At 44.4% G+C, this 19,679-nt stretch overlaps 1 protein-coding gene across 2 annotated transcripts in view; it reads right to left on the bottom strand.

Annotated features, from left to right (window-relative positions):
• Positions 1-320: 320 nt before the first annotated feature.
• Positions 321-19,679, bottom strand: part of LOC110504119 (SPRY domain-containing SOCS box protein 4) — a 54,892-nt gene continuing 35,533 nt past the window's right edge. Inside the window, exons 3-4 of one of the 2 annotated variants that reach the window (XM_021582951.3) lie at positions 3,223-3,321; positions 321-1,661 (exon numbers count right to left, since the gene is read on the bottom strand). In XM_021582951.3, coding sequence (XP_021438626.3) covers positions 3,224-3,321 — 98 coding nt within the window. In that variant the 3' untranslated portion in view covers positions 321-1,661; position 3,223. The remainder of the gene's footprint in view (positions 1,662-3,222; positions 3,322-19,679) is intronic. The other variant, XM_090218835.1, reaches the window with a different exon arrangement.

Consider the following 19,679-nt stretch of genomic DNA (forward strand, 5'->3'; position numbering starts at 1 on the left):
ATGATTGACAGACACATTTATGCTGTAAAACATGAATGGTCAGGGAAAGCTGCTTTGTCTGAACTGTGATCACATAACAGGCTTTGTTCTCCGTTCAAAGCCTGCCTGCTTCAGAAAACGTCACGGACTAAATATCAAATACAGGCATCCAAATACAGCAACATACTTTAAATCACAGTTAAATAAATTAATTACTATATTTTTAGTTCAAAGGCATAATGTTGTGAATGTGCTGGGCAGCATTGAGACTTCCCTTCATTTGGATGACACTGGCATACTGAGGTGACAGTAGGTCCAACTGGACAGAAAACACCAGCGTGTTTGGTTCACTTTGTTTGTGTTTTATTCTCATGGCAGCACATTCCTCGATCAGTCTCTCTCAGCGAGACTTCCTGTCTCACCCGGGTCACTTCCTGTCCAGCAAATAGATCTCAAAACCATAGAAAACAAAAATCAGAAACAAACTAAATCCCCAGTCATAAAAACAGAACATATACTTAAAGGAATAGTCACCATCAGGATAAGAACGGAAAGAGGGAAAAAAGCAGCAGGTCTTTGTCTCCTGTGACAGATGTACTTTTTCTGAGCAGGCACATAAACAGTAACAGATTGGCCCTCAGACCAACCTCAGCTTTAACACATCACACTGACTGACAACATTCCAGGTATGTCCACAATGGCACCATATTCCCTACATAGTGCACTACACTTGATCAGATGGTGTGCACTATGTAGGGAATAGGGTGCCACTGTGGATGCACCCCCAGTCACCCACCCAGACAGAGGCATGGATCCAATGAAGCCCACTGATAAATAAAAGGGAGACTGCCAGTTGAGGTGAGGAAGGTGCAGTGCAGCAGGGGACTAGAGATATCAAGGCTGCAGTGTTGCCAAACTCAGTGGTTCAGACTGATGTCTTAGGGTGCCTGTTGCTGAGCAAGACCGACACGCACCAACCCACACATGCATAAAACCTCACACAGTGAAAACAGCCCCTCTGAGCATGAGCTAGTGTTTGCATATGCATGCGTTGAACGATGTTCGCGTCCCTGTGGCTAGGGGCTGGTGAGCCTCAGTAGAGCCTGCTATAGAGTCAAAATATCTACATGTTCAGAGAGGCTTCCAGAGAGTCTATAGATGTACAGTAACTATGTGTGCATCATCCCCAAAACACCCTGTTCCTCCAGGAATATATTCTAGAAGCTTACACGCTATAAACCCATAGACCCAATGAGAAGCCAGCATCATAGCCCAACACTTCTGCTAGAGTCCAGTCTCACGCCCATCTACCTCCATCTGTCCATCAATCACTCATCTGTCCATCTGGGGGACAGCAGTGAGCAAACTGAAACAATGGAGTTCAAAATGGACACATCCTAAAAGGAAACTCGCAACTCCTTTATAGGCTTCCTCCCGACCATCATCATCATCCTCAGTAGATGTCCAGTGTTTCAGGGTTCAATTGTTTGGGGTTGACTGTAGTGAAATGTAGCCGTCGTCAAGCAGTCGTTCGTTGTCCTGGTGTGTGTAAGTTCACTGGTACTGGAGGTAGTTCTTGATGGTCTCTGGCAGAGGGAGGGTGTCTATCTGGTTGACTCGGTCCCGCCCCAGAGCCAGCCTGGCCACTCGCCTGCACAGGTCCATCAGGGGGAGGGGCTCCGCTGTGACAGACAGGAGAGGAGAGGACTTTAAAACGGGGTAAAAAAAATGTTCACATACATTTACAGATGTAATATATGCTATTTCAGAGTGCATTTAATAAAAGTGTAGACTGAGCAATATGATATCATCCTCAGAAGAGCTTTTAAGTGCATGTGTTTGTCAGAGAGATCTTCCCACACACACAAACTTTGATAATGAGAGTGCACTTCAGATGTAAGCTTGACCGTTCCACCTGCCATGACCATGTGTTTGTACTGGACTCACAGAGCAGACACTCTCCTGAGCAGTCTGTGTGAAGGTGATACCCAGGGGCTCGCCAAACACAGTCTCCCTCACTACACACTCACTGTTGAGTCACTGGCCACATGGCTTTGAATAGACAGGGTGGACGGTGTCAAGGGGGACCCTAGGGAATCCTCTAAATGGAATGGTGACCACTAGACAACACACTAACATTGGCCTCTCCTGTATTATACACAAAGATGTTTCCATAGGAAGGATGTGGTACCAAAGCAGGCTGGCTGGCACACTACTTGACATGATCTATTTCATCATCATAATTAAATGTTCTTAAATGAACAAATATGAAAAAGAAACTTGCGAGGTGTTGGATTGAGTAAACCACTTCAAGGAACAGTAACAACGCATGTTCTTCAGCAGAGCCAAGGGAATTGCATAGGAGGGATGATAATTATGATGCTGCTGCTTCCTGGAAACTGTCCAATCACCCAGCTGGCGCCGTCAAACAGCGGGAATCTGAGCAAGAAACTGAGCAGGAACCTGCTATCGTATTCGGTGCATCAACTGTCTGGCTCAGCTATCAGACACCACTTTTCCAGTGAGTGTGCCTGCATGGAGAAACGTGTATGATGCTCATCTCTTGAGAATCATGCTTAGTTTGAAATAGTCCTCAGAAAAAAAGAACAAAGGGGACAGGAAGGGGGAGAAGGCAAACATACAGAGCCCAACGGCGTCCATAACAGCTACATGTTGACCCAGCACATCTGCCTTGGCGTGCTGAACTGCATGCCATGTGGGCTCATGAAAACCCAAGTCAAGTGGTTCAGTTAAATGGATTAAAGTAATTATCCATCCCTCTCTTCCTGTCCCCTACATGTCCCTGTCCCCTACATGTCCCCCCCCCCCCCCCGTGGACTCTCGAGACAATTCAGGCGTGGGCTCAGGTCCTACCCCCAGCAGTCCAGGGCCATAGCTCTGGGAGGATCAGGAGCATGCTCTAGGCTTGTATATAACAGATGACCTACATATAGGCCTACACATACATGTAGAAAGACATGTGTAGACACAGCCGTGTACACACAAATTCCTATGACTAATACACCGAGCAGTCCCGGTACAAAGTGTCTGAGATAGAGGGAGCAGGGGCATTTGGGACAGCAACAGAGCTCTCCCCCTCTGTGTGAGAAGAAAGCAGACTGACTGGTGCATTGAGGTGTAACAGGTTGGTACCTTTCACTGACACCATCTTCCAGGATATTTTTTATAAAAGTGTACGCGTGTTCAAAACACAACCCACTTGTGTAATTTCAGGAGACGCACATTAAGAAGGTATCTTGATCCTGTTGTCCCAGTTTCCTTTCCATCTGTGTCTCAGATCAATCTCTGCCTCCAGCTCTTGTTTCCTCTCAGCCAGGAGCGCTGCCAATAGAACTGATGTCAGGATATTCAGTGAGGAACAGACTTGTTAACTCCAGACTCGGAGCTCATCTAATCAATATGGAGAACTGTCAGTGGAGTGTGTGGAGAAGGATAACATCTCAAACTGTGCACCAGTTCCAATGACCACCTCGTGATTGGGAGTGAGTGTGTGTGTGATGTACATGTATAAAATACCAACTTATGGCAAGTGTGTGTGAGGTGGGGGGGGGGGGGCAAATATATAAAATGACCATCTGTGACAAGACCTGTGTGTGTGTGTGACATCAATGCATAACATTTGCGCCTCATCCTGACAAGGAACGTCTGCGTGACTGATTTTTCCAATAAGTACGCATGGGAAAGTACGTACAACAGTGACTACACAGAAGTGGAGCATCTCCAAGTCTAATTCATTGACCAATCCCCAAGAGAACATCACAGATAGAGTGAGAAGGAATGAATGGAAAGAGCGGTGAGGAAGAGAAAGGAGGGAGAGAGAAAGGGCAAGCCTCAGCCTCTCTCAAATTGGAAATCATTGACTTGAGCCGAATCCAATTTCTCACTGAACTAACAGACGGTAGAAATGTTGCTCCTCTTCTTTCTTTTGGGCTGGAGTGTTATTACTAGACAGAACCAAAGGATCTAGCCCCTGATCTCCAGACAGAACCAAAGGATCTAGCCCCTGATCTCCAGACAGAACCAAAGGATCTAGCCCCTGATCTCCAGACAGAACCAAAGGATCTAGCCCCTGATCTCCAGACAGAACCAAAGGATCTAGCCCCTGATCTCCAGACATAACCAAACACTCCAGTCCATACAACCACTTCCCTGCAGTGCCTCTATACTCTGGTCCTCAGCATAATAAAGCTTCTTATAGCCCTGATTACTCACAGACCCTACGGGCACACACACACACACACACACTTTTGAAAAGTCTGTACCTAGCCATGAGCATTACTGTCTGAGTATCTATTCAGAGACATTGAGCTGCTCTAAAGCACTGTAATAGAAAGGGTTTATACCTCTGTGCAAGACAGAGTACACTTACACACAATACGATTGTGGATAGTCAGATTAATATAGTTGAAAACATTTACATGATTTGCAAGAATAACGATTTCCCTAATAATCCTGATGGGACTTAAATAAATGCAGAAAATCACCAATTAAAAATATTATTTCTACCACATTGACAATGTTATTTTTACGAAGCCTATTTGATTCCGAGTTGTGACAAAGTTTGTAAGCGAAAATAAGTTAAGATTCCTACTTTGTTGTTCCCGAGCTCACTTCACTCGTGCAGAAGAGGGAGGCTTGCGCTACCCAGTGCTGGCACATGAGCAGATCAAATACACCACTGCAATCAAATCAAATTTGTCACATGCACCAAATACAACAGGTGTAGACCTTACCTTGAAATACTTACAAGACCTTAACAATGCAGTTCAAGAAAGAGTTGATGAAATATTTACTAAATAAAAAAAATAAAAAAATCAAACAAAAAGTAACAAATGTACATAACAAGGCTAGATATAGGGAGTACTGGTACCGAGTCAATGTAGATAGTCCGGGTGGCCATTTGATTAGTTGTTTTACGGCTTGTGGGTAGAAGCTGTTAAGGAGCCTTTTGGTCCTAGACTTGGCGCCCGTGCAGTAGCAGAGAGAAGTCTGACTTTTTTTGGGCCTTCCTCTGAAACCGCCTAGTAGGTCCTGGATGTCAGGAAGCTTGGCCCCAGTGATATACCGGGGCGTACGCACTACCCTCTGTCGTGCCTTACGGTCAGATCCCGAGCAGTTGCCAAACCAGACAGTGATGCAACCAGTGCTCTCGATGGTGCAGCAGTAGAACTTTGAGGATCTGGGGACCCATGCCAAATCTTTCCAGTCTCCCGAGGGGAAAAAGGTGTTGTGCCCTCTTCACAACTGTCTTGGTGTGTTTGGACTATGATAGTTTGTTGGGGATGTGGACACCAAGGAACTTGAAAACACTCCACCCGCTCCACTTCAGTCCCATTGATGTTAATGGGGGCCTGTTCGGCCCTCCTTTTCCTATAGTTCACGATCAACTCCTTGGTCTTGCTCACATTGTGGCTCCCGAGTGGCTCAGCAGTCTAAGACACTGCATCTCAGTGCTAGAGGCGTCACTGCAGACCCTGGTTTGATTCCATGATGTATTACAACCAGCCGTGATTGAGAGTCCAATAGGGCGGCACACAATTGGCCCAGCATCATCCAGGTTAGGGTTTGGCCAAGGTAGGCAGTCATTGTAAATAAGAATTTATTTAACTAGGCAAGTCAAAGTAACAAAGTTTTTTTAAAAAATGGTTGTCCTGGCACCACACTGACAGGTCTCCGACCTCCTCCCTATAGGCTGTCTCATCATTTTCGGTGATAAGGCCTACCACTGTTGTGTCATCAGCAAACTTATTGTGTTGGAGTCATGCTTGGCCACAGTCGTGGGTGAACAGGGACTACAGGAGGGGACTAAGCACTCACCCCTGAGGTGCCCCAGGGTTGACGATCAGTGTGGCAGATGTGTAGTTGCCTACCCTTACCACCTGGAGGCGGACCATCAGGAAGTTCAGGATCCAGTCGCAGAGGGAGGTGTTTAGTCCCAGGGTCATTAGCTTAGTGATGAGCTTTGTGGGCACTATGGTCTTGAATGTAGAGCTATAGTCAAGAATAGCATTCTCACATAGGTGTTCCTTTTGTCCAGGTGGGAAAGGGCAGTCGGGAGATCGATTGAGATTGCATCTGTGGATCTGTTGGGGCGGTACGCAAATTGGTGTGAGTCTAGTGTTTCTGGCATGATGGTGTTGATGTGAACCATGACCAGCCTTTCAAAGCACTTGATGGCTACAGATGTGAGTGCTACAGGGCAGTAATGGTTTAGGCAGGCTCCCTTCGCTTTCATAGGCACAGGGACCACGGTGGACTGTTTGAAACATGTTCACAACGTTCAAAAGTTTAGGGTCACTTAAAAAAAGTAATTTTTATTGAAAGAAAAGTAATTTTTTGTCCATTAAATTAACATCAAATTGATCAAAAATACAGTGTAGACATTGTTAATGTTGTAAATGACTATTGTAGCTGGAAACGGCTGATTTTTTAAAGGAATATCTACATAGGCTCACCGAGGCCCATTAACAGCAACCATCACTCCTGTGTTCCAATGGCAAGTTGTGTTAGCTTTTTATTTTATATCACCTTTATTTAACCAGGTAGGCTAGTTGAGAACAAGTTCTCATTTGCAACTGCGACCTGGCCAAGATAAAGCGTAACAATTCGACACATACAACAACACAGGAACACATGGAATAAACAAAACATACAGTCAATAATACAGTAGAGCAAAAGAAAACAAAAAGTCTATATACAGTGAGTGCAAATGAGGTAAGTTAAGGAAATAAATAGCTAATCCAAGTTTATCATTTAAAAAAAGGCTAATTGATCATTAGAAAACCCTTTTGCAATTATGTTAGCACAGCTGGAAACTGTTGCTCTGATTAAAGAAGCAAGAAACCTGGCCTTCTTTAGACTAGTTGAGTATCTGGAGCATCAGCAATTGTGGGTTTGATTTGTGTATTGTGGGAATTTCAATTAAAAATCATTATTTATAACCTTGTCAACCTCTCGACAATATTTCCTATTCATTTTGCAACTAATTTCACGTACAGTGCCTTGCGAAAGTATTCGGCCCCCTTGAACTTTGCGACCTTTTGCCACATTTCAGGCTTCAAACATAAAGATATAAAACTGTATTTTTTTGTGAAGAATCAACAACAAGTGGGACACAATCATGAAGTGGAACGACATTTATTGGATATTTCAAACTTTTTTAACAAATAAAAAACTGAAAAATTGGGCGTGCAAAATTATTCAGCCCCCTTAAGTTAATACTTTGTAGCACCACCTTTTGCTGCGATTACAGCTGTAAGTCGCTTGGGGTATGTCTCTATCAGTTTTGCACATCGAGAGACTGACATTTTTTCCCCATTCCTCCTTGCAAAACAGCTCGAGCTCAGTGAGGTTGGATGGAGAGCATTTGTGAACAGCAGTTTTCAGTTCTTTCCACAGATTCTCGATTGGATTCAGGTCTGGACTTTGACTTGGCCATTCTAACACCTGGATATGTTTATTTTTGAACCATTCCATTGTAGATTTTGCTTTATGTTTTGGATCATTGTCTTGTTGGAAGACAAATCTCCGTCCCAGTCTCAGGTCTTTTGCAGACTCCATCAGGTTTTCTTCCAGAATGGTCCTGTATTTGGCTCCATCCGTCTTCCCATCAATTTTAACCATCTTCCCTGTCCCTGCTGAAGAAAAGCAGGCCCAAACCATGATGCTGCCACCACCATGTTTGATAGTGGGGATGGTGTGTTCAGCTGTGTTGCTTTTACGCCAAACATAACATTTTGCATTGTTGCCAAAAAGTTCAATTTTGGTTTATCTGACCAGAGCACCTTCTTCCACATGTTTGGTGTGTCTCCCAGGTGGCTTGTGGCAAACTTTAAACAACACTTTTTATGGATATCTTGGAGAGAGTTTGCTGCACTGAAAGTAAAGGGGCTGAATAATTTTGCACGCCCAATTTTTCAGTTTTTGATTTGTTAAAAAAGTTTGAAATATCCAATAAATGTCGTTCCACTTCATGATTGTGTCCCACTTGTTGTTGATTCTTCACAAAAAAATACAGTTTTATATCTTTATGTTTGAAGCCTGAAATGTGGCAAAAGGTCGCAAAGTTCAAGGGGGCAGAATACTTTCGCAAGGCACTATGTTTTCATGGAAAACAAGGACATTCCAAACTTTTGAACGATAGTGTAGGTATTAGACTCGGACACGGAGAGGTTGAAAATGGCAGTCATGACACTTTCCAGTTGGTCCGCGCATGCTCGCAGTTCACATCCTGGTAATCCATATGTCTCGCAGCTTTGTGAATGTTGACCTGTTTAAAAAAAGGTCTTGCTCACATCGGCTACGGAGAGCATGATCACACAGTTGTCCGGAACAGTTGCTAGTCTCATGCATGCTTCAGTGTTGCTTAACTCGAAGGGAGCATAATAAGGCATTTAGCTCATCTGGTAGGCTCGCGTCACTGGGCAGCCCATGGCAGGGTTTCGCTTTGTAGTCTAATCATTTTCAAGCCCTGCCACATCTGACAAGTGTCAGAGCCGGTTTAGTAGAATTCAAACTTTAGCCTGAATTGACACTGCCTGTTTGATGGTTCGTCTGAGGGCATAGTGGGATTGCTTATATACAGATGTTGCCTGTAATCCATTGGTTCTGGTTGGGAAATGTCACGACGTCGATGCATTTATTGATGAAGCCGGTGACTGAGGTGATATACTCCTCAATGCCATTGAATGAATCCCGGAACATATTCCAGTCTGTGCTAGCGAAACAGTCCTGTAGCGTAGCATCCGCTTCATCTGACCATTTCTGTATTGAGCGAGTCACTGGTGCTTCCTGCTTTAGTTTTTGCTTGTAAGCAGAGGCCTTATACAGCTCGTTGAGTGCGGTCTTAGTACCAGTATCGTTTTGTGGTGGTAAATAGACAGCTACAAATAATACAGATGAGAACTCTTGGTAGATAGTGTTGTCTACAGCTAATGAGGTATTCTACCTCAGAAGAGCAATACCGCGAGACTTCTTTAATATTAGACATTGCACACCAGCAGTTATTGACAAATAGACACACCCCTGCCCCTCGTCTTACCAGACGTAGCTGCTCTGCCCTGCCGAAACACAGAGAAGCCAGCTCTATATTATCCATGTTGTTAACTGACTTTAATGTCCTGTTGGTAGGATAGTCTTAAATCATAGATCATCCAGTTGGTTTTCCAATGATTGCACGTTGGCCAATTAGGAGGGAAGTGGTGGTTTACCTACTCATCTGTGATGAGTAGATCCCACCCTTAAAATATGCAGAACAAAGTGCTTAAAAATCAGTGTAGAGTCAAAATTGAACTAAGCATACACAGATTTAAAACCTGGTTTTCTGAGCAATCTTTTCAATTATTAGGACATGACTACTGTCATAACCAGTTTAATATTTAATTATTAGTGTGCATATAAATGTACTCACTGTCTGAATCTATTCTCCACACTATCAGGGAGCAGAGTTCCATGGCACCGAAGAAGAGGAGCCATCCATTCCCAGGCTAGATCTCCCTCCCCAAGCCAGCACTTACTGTCTCCTCTCCCCATTCAAATAAACAGTTTCTACAGCAACTCCCTGCCATGATTAGAAGTGTAAATATTGAAGCAGGGATTTCAGCATAAATGAAAGAGCGGGAGTGAGTGACAGAGCGAGAGAAAGAAAGAGCCAGCGTGAAATGGTGTTAATTTCCAACGGAGGTTTTGCAAAGTGATTGCCTCCTTATTCTCTTGTTTAGCAGTGAATGAGTTCGGCTGCTGGCAGCTTGCCTGTATTGTTGTGTTTTGTGTAGTACCATCTTATGGGAAGAACAGTGCCATAAGAAAAGAGCTAGCAGTACAGCCTCATCCCCACTCTATTGTTGTGTATTTACAGGCTTTGGGGAACAGAAACACTAAAGAAATCAATAAAGCTTCTATCAGTGTGAAAGTCGTGCAGAGAAGAAACTAAGTGTTCGTGACAAATAGAGGATCAGAGAAATGCATTAACTGTGTGTTAAGGGACAATTTATTTTATTGAAAGAGAAGACTCCTTTACCACGGTGAGTCTAAAACAAACATGGAAAAGATACCTTTGGGAACACGAGCCAATGCATACTAATACATGGTCTGCATTTTCCTGTGAGTTACAGGGGAATGTTTCCCCATTTCCACAGCATAATTAAGCAACAAGGCCAGGGGGGGTGTGGTAAGGGTTGTTCTCAGGCACGGCACACACCCCAGGTGCCTTATTTCTATTATAAACTGGTTACTAAGATAAATAGAACAGTAAATAAGTATTTTTGTGTCAGACCAGTGGTATATTGTCTGATATACCCACGGCTAAAATGCTGTTTCAGCCAATCCAGTCCCAAGAGAACTCCAGCAGAAGGAATACATTCTCGTAACATCACTGCAGAGAACACTCAGAGGACCTGCATAATGTCTATAGAAGACTAACATAACATGATGAGGCTACAGAGCTGTGACATGAGCTGCTTCCATTAGCTTCTCTGACATGTTTTTATTTGACCTTTATTTAACTAGGCAAGTCAGTTAAGAACACATTCTTATTTTCAATGACAGCCTAGGAACAGTGGGTTCAGGGGCAGAACGACAGATTTGGTGGATCACGTCACAGGATTTGCCTCAGGATCACGTCACAGTATTTGCGCATTCACATTGTCATTGATAAAATGCATTTGTGATCATTGTCCATAGCTTATGCCTGCCCATACCATAACCTCACCACCACGGGGCACTGTTCACTATATCAACAAACTGCTTGCCCACACAACGCCATACACACGTGGGTCTGCGGTTGTGAGGCCAGTTGGATGTACTGCCAAATTCTCTCAAACAATGTTTGAGGCAACTTAAATGGAGCAATTAACATTAAATTCACTGGCAACAGCTCTGGTGGACATTCCTGCAGTCAGCATGCCAATTGCGCGCTCCCTCAACTTGAGACATCTGTGGCATTGTGTTGTGTGACAAAACTGTACATTTTAGAGTGGTCTTTTATTGTTCCCGGCACAAGGTGCACCTGTGTAATGATCATGCCGTTTAATCAGCTTGTTGATATGCCACACCTCTCAGGTGGATGGATTATCTTGGAAAAGGAGAAATTATCACTAACAGGGATGTAAACAAATGTGTGCATGTATTGAAAATGTACGTATGGAAAATATCCTCTTGAAAGTAAACCAGTTGATAAAGAATAGGCCTTGTGTTCCAATGGGCTCTAGATGAATGCATTAAAGTCACACGTTCTACACAAACAGCCCAGTGTGTATGTCTGTGAGATAGAGAAAACCATTCAACAGAGGGTGACTGTATGTGGCACAATAAACACACACCTCCCTTCGCAAGGCCAGACGTTGAGCTCCGAGGCACACTAGGACTGCCTCCAGAATTCCAACACTCCTGGCTCCCTTCCGTGAACTCACACACAAAAACACCTGGCTTGCAGCCATGGACATGTAGTTCTTGTCTGACCGTCTAAGAGCCCTCGTCCTGCTTTGGGTCTTTCTGTAACATATACAGTGGGGAAGGGTGATAGTGTTACACAATCCAGTCAATCAACGGTCCTAAATGACTCCCACAGTAGGTGACATTCATGTCTGCTATACTTAGACACCCACACACAGAGACACACCTACCCATAAAGACCCAGACAGCTTCCTATGGGTAAACACATACGTGTTTATAGATCAGAGCAGGGCCAGACAGAGACACACCTACCCATAAAGACCCAGACAGCTTCCTATGGGTAAACACATACGTGTTTATAGATCAGAGCAGGGCCAGACAGAGGAACACCAACAGGCCCTCCCACTCTCTCTCCACTGTAGCAGAGCCAGTTACTACACACAGTACTGTATACAGTCAACCAGGCCAGTCTGCAGTATAAAACACCATCCATCAGCCAGTCTCTCTGTACTGACATGATTAGTGTACTGGAGGTTGTAGATTGACAGTGGCCAACTCTCCTGGAGAGCTACTGTGTGTTATAGCTCCTGCCTTGCTCGAACACAGCTAATCCAGGTCTTGATGAGTAGCTGATTGGTAGAATCTCAGTATCCAGTAGGTCTGCAGGTAGAGGGTAGGCCACCACTGGTTTACAACATCTCTAGTCATGCTCTGACTGTCACTACTAAAGCCTTATTCAGACTGAGTGTCTCTGGGACTAACCTAGTGAGGAAACAGTCACTTATTCTTTCTGCTCAACACACAGCCTCATCTCCAGTCTATTATGTCCAGAACACATGACTGACAGACAGATGATTAAATCCTAAATCTTTTTCTCATTCAATCTTTTTGAGCAGCTTTCTCCAGTGGTTAGCTTCAGGGAGGACTATTCTGGACTGATGTGCAGTGTGCTTCTCTGATGCTGTTGTGGCTTCCCCAGTGGTGGGTGAATACTTCAGAGAATACTAATGAGAAGCGCTGCTTCAGTGACGGCGCCCTGATAAACAGCTCTGAATCAGTCTGAAATCCCTTGCATGTGACCCCCCTCTGTTTCATCTGTGAAATACCTCTACTCTAGCCTTCCTCCTGACACTGACTGCTCAAACCATTCCTGCACTACCATTCCTGATGCGGTACCATTCCTGATGCACTACCATTCCTGATGCACTACCATTCCTAATGCGGTACCATTCCTAATGCGGTACCATTCCTAATGCGGTACCATACCTGATGCACTACCATTCCTGATGCACTACCATTCCTGATGCGGTACCATTCCTAATGCACTACCATTCCTAATGCGGTACCATTCCTAATGCACTACCATTCCTAATGCGGTACCATTCCTAATGCGGTACCATTCCTAATGCGGTACCATTCCTAATGCGCTACCATTCCTAATGCGGTACCATTCCTAATGCGGTACCATTCCTAATGCGGTACCATTCCTAATGCGGTACCATTCCTAATGCACTACCATTCCTAATGCGGTACCATTCCTAATGCACTACCATTCCTAATGCACTACCATTCCTAATGCACTACCATTCCTAATGCGGTACCATTCCTAATGCACTACCATTCCTAATGCACTACCATTCCTAATGCACTACCATTCCTAATGCACTACCATTCCTAATGCGGTACCATTCCTAATGCACTACCATTCCTAATGCACTACCATTCCTAATGCGGTACCATTCCTAATGCACTACCATTCCTAATGCACTACCATTCCTAATGCACTACCATTCCTAATGCGGTACCATTCCTAATGCACTACCATTCCTAATGCACTACCATTCCTAATGCAGTACCATTCCTAATGCACTACCATTCCTAATGCGGTACCATTCCTAATGCGGTACCATTCCTAATGCGGTACCATTCCTAATGCACTACCATTCCTAATGCACTACCATTCCTAATGCACTACCATTCCTAATGCACTACCATTCCTAATGCGGTACCATTCCTAATGCACTACCATTCCTAATGCGGTACCATTCCTAATGCACTACCATTCCTAATGCGGTACCATTCCTAATGCGGTACCATTCCTAATGCGGTACCATTCCTAATGCGCTACCATTCCTAATGCGCTACCATTCCTAATGCGCTACCATTCCTAATGCGCTACCATTCCTAATGCGCTACCATTCCTAATGCGCTACCATTCCTAATGCGCTACCATTCCTAATGCGCTACCATTCCTAATGCGGTACCATTCCTAATGCGGTACCATTCCTAATGCACTACCATTCCTAATGCGGTACCATTCCTAATGCACTACCATTCCTAATGCGGTACCATTCCTAATGCGGTACCATTCCTAATGCGGTACCATTCCTAATGCGGTACCATTCCTAATGCACTACCATTCCTAATGCACTACCATTCCTAATGCACTACCATTCCTAATGCGGTACCATTCCTAATGCGGTACCATTCCTAATGCACTACCATTCCTAATGCGGTACCATTCCTAATGCGGTACCATTCCTGATGCGGTACCATTCCTGATGCGGTACCATTCCTAATGCACTACCATTCCTAATGCGGTACCATTCCTAATGCGGTACCATTCCTAATGCGGTACCATTCCTAATGCGGTACCATTCCTAATGCACTACCATTCCTAATGCACTACCATTCCTAATGCGGTACCATTCCTAATGCGGTACCATTCCTAATGCGGTACCATTCCTAATGCGGTACCATTCCTAATGCGGTACCATTCCTAATGCGGTACCATTCCTAATGCGGTACCATTCCTAATGCGGTACCATTCCTAATGCGGTACCATTCCTAATGCGGTACCATTCCTAATGCACTACCATTCCTAATGCACTACCATTCCTAATGCACTACCATTCCTAATGCGGTACCATTCCTAATGCGGTACCATTCCTAATGCGGTACCATTCCTAATGCGGTACCATTCCTAATGCGGTACCATTCCTAATGCGGTACCATTCCTAATGCGGTACCATTCCTAATGCGGTACCATTCCTAATGCGGTACCATTCCTAATGCGGTACCATACCTAATGCACTACCATTCCTGATGCACTACCATACCTGATGCACTACCATTCCTGATGCACTACCATTCCTGATGCGGTACCATTCCTAATGCACTACCATTCCTAATGCGGTACCATTCCTAATGCACTACCATTCCTAATGCGGTACCATTCCTAATGCGGTACCATTCCTAATGCGGTACCATTCCTAATGCGGTACCATTCCTAATGCGCTACCATTCCTAATGCGCTACCATTCCTAATGCGGTACCATTCCTAATGCGGTACCATTCCTAATGCGGTACCATTCCTAATGCACTACCATTCCTAATGCGGTACCATTCCTAATGCACTACCATTCCTAATGCACTACCATTCCTAATGCACTACCATTCCTAATGCGGTACCATTCCTAATGCACTACCATTCCTAATGCACTACCATTCCTAATGCACTACCATTCCTAATGCGGTACCATTCCTAATGCGGTACCATTCCTAATGCACTACCATTCCTAATGCACTACCATTCCTAATGCGGTACCATTCCTAATGCACTACCATTCCTAATGCACTACCATTCCTAATGCGGTACCATTCCTAATGCACTACCATTCCTAATGCACTACCATTCCTAATGCAGTACCATTCCTAATGCACTACCATTCCTAATGCGGTACCATTCCTAATGCGTTACCATTCCTAATGCGGTACCATTCCTAATGCACTACCATTCCTAATGCACTACCATTCCTAATGCACTACCATTCCTAATGCACTACCATTCCTAATGCACTACCATTCCTAATGCGGTACCATTCCTAATGCACTACCATTCCTAATGCGGTACCATTCCTAATGCGGTACCATTCCTAATGCGGTACCATTCCTAATGCGCTACCATTCCTAATGCGCTACCATTCCTAATGCGCTACCATTCCTAATGCGCTACCATTCCTAATGCGCTACCATTCCTAATGCGCTACCATTCCTAATGCGCTACCATTCCTAATGCGGTACCATTCCTAATGCGGTACCATTCCTAATGCACTACCATTCCTAATGCGGTACCATTCCTAATGCGGTACCATTCCTAATGCACTACCATTCCTAATGCACTACCATTCCTAATGCGGTACCATTCCTAATGCGGTACCATTCCTAATGCGGTACCATTCCTAATGCACTACCATTCCTAATGCACTACCATTCCTAATGCACTACCATTCCTAATGCGGTACCATTCCTAATGCACTACCATTCCTAATGCGGTACCATTCCTAATGCACTACCATTCCTAATGCGGTACCATTCCTAATGCGGTACCATTCCTAATGCGGTACCATTCCTGATGCGGTACCATTCCTAATGCGGTACCATTCCTAATGCGGTACCATTCCTAATGCGGTACCATTCCTAATGCGGTACCATTCCTAATGCACTACCATTCCTAATGCGGTACCATACCTAATGCACTACCATTCCTGATGCACTACCATTCCTGATGCGGTACCATTCCTAATGCACTACCATTCCTAATGCGGTACCATTCCTAATGCACTACCATTCCTAATGCACTACCATTCCTAATGCGGTACCATTCCTAATGCGGTACCATTCCTAATGCGGTACCATTCCTAATGCGGTACCATTCCTAATGCGGTACCATTCCTAATGCGCTACCATTCCTAATGCGGTACCATTCCTAATGCGGTACCATTCCTAATGCGGTACCATTCCTAATGCGGTACCATTCCTAATGCACTACCATTCCTAATGCGGTACCATTCCTAATGCACTACCATTCCTAATGCGGTACCATTCCTGATGCACTACCATTCCTAATGCGGTACCATTCCTAATGCGGTACCATTCCTAATGCGGTACCATTCCTAATGCGGTACCATTCCTAATGCACTACCATTCCTAATGCACTACCATTCCTAATGCACTACCATTCCTAATGCGGTACCATTCCTAATGCGGTACCATTCCTAATGCACTACCATTCCTAATGCGGTACCATTCCTAATGCACTACCATTCCTAATGCACTACCATTCCTAATGCACTACCATTCCTAATGCGGTACCATTCCTAATGCGGTACCATTCCTAATGCGGTACCATTCCTAATGCGGTACCATTCCTAATGCGGTACCATTCCTAATGCGGTACCATTCCTAATGCGGTACCATTCCTAATGCGGTACCATTCCTAATGCGGTACCATTCCTAATGCGGTACCATTCCTAATGCGGTACCATTCCTAATGCACTACCATTCCTAATGCACTACCATTCCTAATGCACTACCATTCCTAATGCGGTACCATTCCTAATGCGGTACCATTCCTAATGCGGTACCATTCCTAATGCGGTACCATTCCTAATGCGGTACCATTCCTAATGCGGTACCATTCCTAATGCACTACCATTCCTAATGCACTACCATTCCTAATGCACTACCATTCCTAATGCGGTACCATTCCTAATGCGGTACCATTCCTAATGCGGTACCATTCCTAATGCGGTACCATTCCTAATGCGGTACCATTCCTAATGCGCTACCATTCCTAATGCGCTACCATTCCTAATGCGCTACCATTCCTAATGCGCTACCATTCCTAATGCGCTACCATTCCTAATGCGCTACCATTCCTAATGCGCTACCATTCCTAATGCGCTACCATTCCTAATGCGCTACCATTCCTAATGCGCTACCATTCCTAATGCGGTACCATTCCTAATGCGGTACCATTCCTAATGCGGTACCATTCCTAATGCGGTACCATTCCTAATGCACTACCATTCCTAATGCACTACCATTCCTAATGCACTACCATTCCTAATGCGGTACCATTCCTAATGCACTACCATTCCTAATGCGGTACCATTCCTAATGCACTACCATTCCTAATGCGGTACCATTCCTAATGCACTACCATTCCTGATGCGGTACCATTCCTAATGCACTACCATTCCTAATGCGGTACCATTCCTAATGCGGTACCATTCCTAATGCGGTACCATTCCTAATGCGGTACCATTCCTAATGCGGTACCATTCCTAATGCACTACCATTCCTAATGCGGTACCATTCCTAATGCGGTACCATTCCTAATGCGGTACCATTCCTAATGCGGTACCATTCCTAATGCGGTACCATTCCTAATGCGGTACCATTCCTAATGCGGTACCATTCCTAATGCGGTACCATTCCTAATGCGGTACCATTCCTAATGCACTACCATTCCTAATGCGGTACCATTCCTAATGCGGTACCATTCCTAATGCGGTACCATTCCTAATGCGGTACCATTCCTAATGCGGTACCATTCCTAATGCGGTACCATTCCTAATGCGGTACCATTCCTAATGCGGTACCATTCCTAATGCAATACCATTCCTAATGCGGTACCATTCCTAATGCGGTACCATTCCTAATGCGGTACCATTCCTAATGCGGTACCATTCCTAATGCACTACCATTCCTAATGCGGTACCATTCCTAATGCACTACCATTCCTAATGCGGTACCATTCCTAATGCACTACCATTCCTGATGCGGTACCATTCCTAATGCACTACCATTCCTAATGCACTACCATTCCTAATGCACTACCATTCCTAATGCACTACCATTCCTAATGCACTACCATTCCTAATGCACTACCATTCCTAATGCACTACCATTCCTAATGCACTACCATTCCTAATGCACTACCATTCCTAATGCACTACCATTCCTGATGCACTACCATTCCTAATGCGGTACCATTCCTAATGCGGTACCATTCCTAATGCGGTACCATTCCTAATGCACTACCATTCCTAATGCACTACCATTCCTAATGCGGTACCATTCCTAATGCGGTACCATTCCTAATGCGGTACCATTCCTAATGCGCTACCATTCCTAATGCACTACCATTCCTAATGCACTACCATTCCTAATGCACTACCATTCCTAATGCACTACCATTCCTAATGCACTACCATTCCTAATGCACTACCATTCCTAATGCACTACCATTCCTAATGCACTACCATTCCTAATGCACTACCATTCCTAATGCACTACCATTCCTAATGCACTACCATTCCTGATGCACTACCATTCCTGATGCACTACCATTCCTAATGCGGTACCATTCCTAATGCGGTACCATTCCTAATGCGGTACCATTCCTAATGCGGTACCATTCCTAATGCACTACCATTCCTAATGCACTACCATTCCTAATGCACTACCATTCCTAATGCACTACCATTCCTAATGCGGTACCATTCCTAATGCACTACCATTCCTAATGCACTACCATTCCTAATGCACTACCATTCCTAATGCACTACCATTCCTAATGCACTACCATTCCTAATGCACTACCATTCCTAATGCGGTACCATTCCTAATGCACTACCATTCCTAATGCACTACCATTCCTAATGCACTACCATTCCTAATGCACTACCATTCCTAATGCACTACCATTCCTAATGCGGTACCATTCCTAATGCGGTACCATTCCTAATGCGGTACCATTCCTAATGCACTACCATTCCTAATGCGGTACCATTCCTAATGCGGTACCATTCCTAATGCGGTACCATTCCTAATGCGGTACCATTCCTAATGCACTACCATTCCTAATGCACTACCATTCCTAATGCACTACCATTCCTAATGCGGTACCATTCCTAATGCGGTACCATTCCTAATGCGGTACCATTCCTAATGCGGTACCATTCCTAATGCGGTACCATTCCTAATGCACTACCATTCCTAATGCACTACCATTCCTAATGCACTACCATTCCTAATGCACCACCATTCCTAATGCACTACCATTCCTAATGCACTACCATTCCTAATGCACTACCATTCCTAATGCACTACCATTCCTAATGCACTACCATTCCTAATGCACTACCATTCCTAATGCACTACCATTCCTAATGCGGTACCATTCCTAATGCACTACCATTCCTAATGCACTACCATTCCTAATGCACTACCATTCCTAATGCACTACCATTCCTAATGCACTACCATTCCTGCCATAATTATCCATTAACTATGTTTTTGGAAGAAGAAAAAAAAAGTGCTTGTTGCTTAAAGCGCTTTGAGATAGTACATTATCTTAGTGCTTTTCATTACAATTAATCACTCGCCCTCTTACTCTCCATCCATCCCTCCTCCCAGTCACATTCAGGGCTGTCACACTG

This window comes from Oncorhynchus mykiss, chromosome 24 (assembly GCF_057628025.1).
Source record: "Oncorhynchus mykiss isolate SJ-2025 chromosome 24, ASM5762802v1, whole genome shotgun sequence".
NCBI classification, from domain to species: Eukaryota; Metazoa; Chordata; class Actinopteri; order Salmoniformes; family Salmonidae; genus Oncorhynchus; species Oncorhynchus mykiss.